The 5,000-nt window shown below is 49.7% G+C and overlaps 2 protein-coding genes across 2 annotated transcripts in view; both read left to right on the top strand.

The window, feature by feature from the left end:
• The window catches only part of LOC310801646 (FERM domain-containing protein 4A-like), a gene marked incomplete at both ends in the record, with an annotated part of 33,245 nt that extends 31,062 nt beyond the window's left edge, over positions 1-2,183 (top strand). The window contains one exon of the mRNA XM_083665713.1: positions 2,073-2,183. Coding sequence (XP_083521839.1) covers positions 2,073-2,183 — 111 coding nt within the window. The remainder of the gene's footprint in view (positions 1-2,072) is intronic.
• The window catches only part of frmd4a (FERM domain containing 4A), a gene marked incomplete at its 3' end in the record, with an annotated part of 20,464 nt that overhangs the window by 1,024 nt on the left and 14,440 nt on the right, over positions 1-5,000 (top strand). The gene's annotated exons all lie outside the window — the stretch shown is intronic.

The following is a 5,000-nucleotide window of genomic DNA, read 5'->3' as shown; positions in this document are numbered from 1 at the left end:
GCTCCAACAGCCAAATCTAGTGCAAGCCTACTGCTTATCTGTGTACTGTGTGTGTGTGTGTGTGTGTGTGTGTGTGTGTGTGTGTGTGTAAAGGTCTTGCTTTTATATGTTTTACTCTCTCTATCATTGGCGGGGTCACCGCAAAATGTTTACTCACACACACGTACAGAGAGAGAGAGGGGGGGGGTGAGAGAGGAGGGAGAGGGGGAGAGAGAGAGGGGGGGTGAGAGAGGAGGGAGAGAGAGGGGGGGAGAGAGAGAAAGAGAGGGGGGGAGAGAGAGAGAGAGAGGGGGGGGTGTCTGAGAGAGAGAGAGGGGGGGGAAGAGAGAGGAGAGGGAGAGAGAGAGGGGGAGAGAGAGAGAGAGGGGGGGAGAGAGAGAGAGAGGGGGGGGTTGTGAGAGAGAGAGGGGGGGGGGGTAGAGAGAGGAGAGGGCGAGAGAGAGAGAGTTAACAACCCACTCGCTCTGTGACTTATCAGGCATCTCCGGAGTCATGGCAACCGTGTTTGTGTACTTCATCCATTCAGCATCTACACACACACACACACACACACACACACACACACAGCAAGGCAAAAGGCATTGGCCCATGCCCGACCAAGAGTGAGATTTACTACAATGGGCGACATTGTTTTTCGAGGAGTTTGACCAAAAGGGAGGTCGTTTCTGGACTTAAAAAACACAAGACAAGGCTTTTTAACGCCACAGGGAGGTCACTTTCTTCCAGAAATACACTTCTGCTTTCGCCACATGCTGAATCCCAGATCCGTCTTTAAATAGACAGGAGATAGAACAGACATACAGGGAGAGGTCACACTCCCAAGTCACATCCAGGTCACCTGAGTCATCACCGACGGTGCGTGACTCGAGGGGAGATAAGCCTTTGTACTGGGTGGTCACTCATCAGACCACTTCCACTATCAGACATCCAGGCTCACTACCAGTACCAGTAAGTCCAGTGACTCACTGGCTGGTCTGGTTTGGGTAAAGAGGGAGGGGCGCCCATTAGAAAGCTCTTTGAGACCCAGTGAAGCCAATCGTCATTATTAGGGGTTAGATGAGTGCAATACACTCTTCTCTTAAGTCTGTTGTCACTTTTCCTTGTGTGTGTGTGTGTGTGTGTGTGTGTGTGTGTGTGTGTGTGTGTGTGTGTGTGAGGTGTGTGTGTGCGTGTGTGCGGTTGTATTTTCAGCAGGCCTGTTTAACAAGAGGATGTCCTGCAGTGACTAAACCCAGACACACTCTGGGGTTGTTTATTTGAGGTTGTTTAAATGCTTTACCCCCCCCCCCCCCCCCCCTTACCCTACCACAGACAACACACACACACGTGCGCACAGATACACACACACTAACCCGCACACACACACACACACACACACACACACAGGCGTACAGGCACAGAAACAGACAAACATTTACATTTACATTTATGGCATTTACCCAAAGCGACATACAACAATACATTTGTTTAAGTAAGTGAATCATCTATCCAACAGTCATCATAAGACACAGTAATCAATGCTCACACCAGGGGCCATTGGCAGTCATAATGCCAGTAGGCTATATATATATTGGTTTTTTTTATATATATATATTTTTTTTAAATATGTTTTATTAGCAGGAGAGAACACACACACACACAGGGATTACCAGCTAACCCACACACAGTAAGACATGCCTTGTTACTGTCCTGACTCACTCCACTAGAGCTGAGGGGTTTATGTGTTGACTGGCTGAGTGTGTGAGTGGGTGGGAGGCAGATGCTGCAGGCAGCTGAGGGTGTGAAGCACAAACAGCAGAGGAGGTTCCGCTCGCTTCTAAAGTCCCGTTGACTCAGGAACACATTCGGATTCACTTCATGGATAGCCCAACTGCTGGTGTGTGTGTGTGTGTGTGTGTGTGTGTGTGTGTGTGTGTGTGTGTGTGTGTGGTGTGTGTGTGTGTGTGGTATTAGTCTGTCTGACCGGGATACACTGATATTAGCCCCTATGACTCACGTGTGTTATCCAGTAAAAACATGCGCGATTAGGTTATTCCGTGTCCTCATCCCCCACCACCCCACCCCCCCTCAAGAACACCACCAAAACACAAACAACAGGAAGTACCCAGGGAGCCATGGGCCGGGCCGCCGTCTCCATGGAGACCAGGGAACCCGCTGGAAACATGAGTGTCCCACCCTTGTGAGACACAATGGTGGCGTAGATCTGGGGTCCAGTTCAACGCCACCGTTTAGACCTTCTATTCTACTTCTAACAATCCCCTGTGTGTCCCCTAGGACCGGAAGGCTTTCTCACACATGACCTTTTGTGGTGTGTGTGTGTGTGTGTGTGTGTGTGTGTGTGTGTGTGTGTGTGTGTGTGTGTGTGTGTGTGTGTGTGTGTGTGTGTGTGTGTGTGTGTGTGTGTGTGTGTGTGTGTGTGTGTGTGTGTGTGTGCTTACCAGTCAGTAGGAAGTATGTTGATAACACACACGGACACACGCACGTGTGCATGTGCACACACACACACAGGTTATGTCTGTGTGAAGCAGAATAGAAGGTCTAAACGGTGGCGTTGAACTGGACCCGAGGTCTACACGCACGCACGCACAGCAGTTACTGTTACTGTTATCAGCTACACACACACACACACACACACACACACACACACACACATCCTTGGGCCTAGTAGACACACCCAGTATGTCAGCATGTCTCTATCTGATATGATTCGGCTCATTGCTAGTCATCTTCTCCCTTAAGACTACACAACGCAGTTTGAGTTGAAAACACTGACCCTGAATGATGTAACTAACCTGTGTTGTCCCCCGTATCACAACATCACACCGCTGTTTAAATGATACGTTCAGAAGAAATGAAACAGAGGAAGCAGGTGATTTTTCTTTGGGTTCTAAGTACGTGTAATGAGTTTGACCCTGCTGACCTCAGAGTGTTGTAGACACACACACGCACGCACACACACACACACACAAACACACACACACACTCACACCTCGGTCTGAGGTAATGTCCCATGGTCCATTTAAGGAGAAAACGACACTGGCCTGATCTGAGTGGAGATGGATGTGGAAAGTATCCTACAGGCTCACTCTGCACACACACTCTGTTTCATTTAGCAGCTGGCAACCACGCTACATTACAAACATGCAACCAGGAAAGGTACCAGCTTTGGAACTGGACTTGGTTGTGAAAGGTACCAGCTTTGGAACTGGACTTGGTTGTGAAAGGTACCAGCTTTGGAACTGGACTTGGTTGTGAAAGGTACCAGCTTTGGAACTGGACTTGGTTGTGAAAGGTACCAGCTTTGGAACTGGACTTGGTTGTGAAACTTGAGGCTGCAGTGGAGGAGGTACAGATAGTGATAGTTTTGCGGATGGTCAGAGTATGTTCAGATACTGAGTCTGTTGGGGACTAAAGTGAAATAAAGTGAGTCCTTTCGGCATCTGTTCAACTCTGAACACACACAAGCACGCACGCGCAAACTCACACACACACACATTCCTGCAGCTGTTGAGTGGTCGCAGTTTTAGTGGTCTTGTGCTTTACAGCTTTTCCAAACACCCGCCATCCACACACACACCTACACACACACACACACACACACACACACGCATTCCCTATCTGTACACCCTGCCACCTATTTTTAGCACTCTGGTGCATTGGCTCTTCATACTCCATTGAGATTGTACTGTACACTGAGCGTGTTGATAAGTGCACTGATTTCTCCCCTCACGCATGAAATCACACACCCACACACACACACACACCCACACACAGACATACACACACACACACACACACACATACACACACACACACACACACACACACACACACACACACACACACACATAGTCCCAGTTCTGTTTTGATATACTTTTTTTTTCTTCTTCAATATTTCTCTCCCTCCACCCCGCCTCTCCTCTTCTCCCCCTTGCCATTGTTTTCCCAGGCTGTTAAAATTCCTCGGCTGTGCCCCCTCTTTCTCCCCCTCCCTCCTCTCCCTCTCTCCTCCTCTCCTCCCTCATCCTGCTATAGTTTACTCCATTTCTCCTGTTGTTCTGTACAGAGTTCAGTCTCTCGACCAACCAGAGTGTGTTTGTGTTCCTAGTTTTATAAACCATCTCACTACAATAGCTTCAGTCTGTGTGTGTGTGCGTGTGTGTGCGTGTGTGTGCGTGTGTGTGTGTGTGTGTGTGTTTGAGTATGTGTGTCCCAGCTGATAGAAGCAGGATCTCCAGTGTAACAGTAACTGCTGTGACTCTGCTCTCTCCTCTGTAATGAGAAACAGACTCAGACCTCGTGAGTTGTGTGTGTGTGTGTGTGTGTGTGTGTGTGTGTGTGTGTGTGTGTGTGTGTGTGTGTGTGTGAAGAGGGGGGCTAACTAAACAAAGCAAAAGCACTCCATTTGGTGGGGCCACAGAAAGCCTCTACCCTACCCCCTACCCCTCATCCCTCCCCTGACCCCCCTCTACACACACACACACACACACACACACTCCTCCCAGCCACAGAGCCCAGAGCAGGAAGCTTACTCCCCGAGGGAGAGAGGAGGGGTCAGGGGGAGGGGAGGAATAAACGCCCCCTCCCTCCCTAGCCGTCCAAACAGTGCTACAGGAGAGGAGGAAACTTTACTTCACACACACTCCCCCCCCCCCCCCCCCCCCCACACACACACACACACACACTCACTCACTCAAGCTCGCCTACAGATGGTGAACACCGCCGACTCAGAACTTTCTGTTCCCCTGCGCCTGGAAGGATTTAACACACACACACACACACACACACAATTGAGAGTGTGTGTTTGGAGAAACTTTCTCGGCTTTATTTAAAGAGGAGCTGGTGGTTCATAAAGAGGACGGAAAAGAAAAGAAGAGAAAAAAGATTGGAGCGGAGGAGAGAAAGCCTCCTCCCTCTCTCCGGGGTGAAGTCATACAGCCGGGGGGAAACAGTTCTGGACAAGACCGGCTACTCTGGATCTGATCAGACCCTTACCCCAG

The sequence above is a fragment of the Argentina silus genome (genome assembly GCF_951799395.1).
Source record: "Argentina silus genome assembly, chromosome: 3".
NCBI lineage: Eukaryota > Metazoa > Chordata > Actinopteri > Argentiniformes > Argentinidae > Argentina > Argentina silus.
This window is presented reverse-complemented; position numbering and strand designations above follow the sequence as displayed.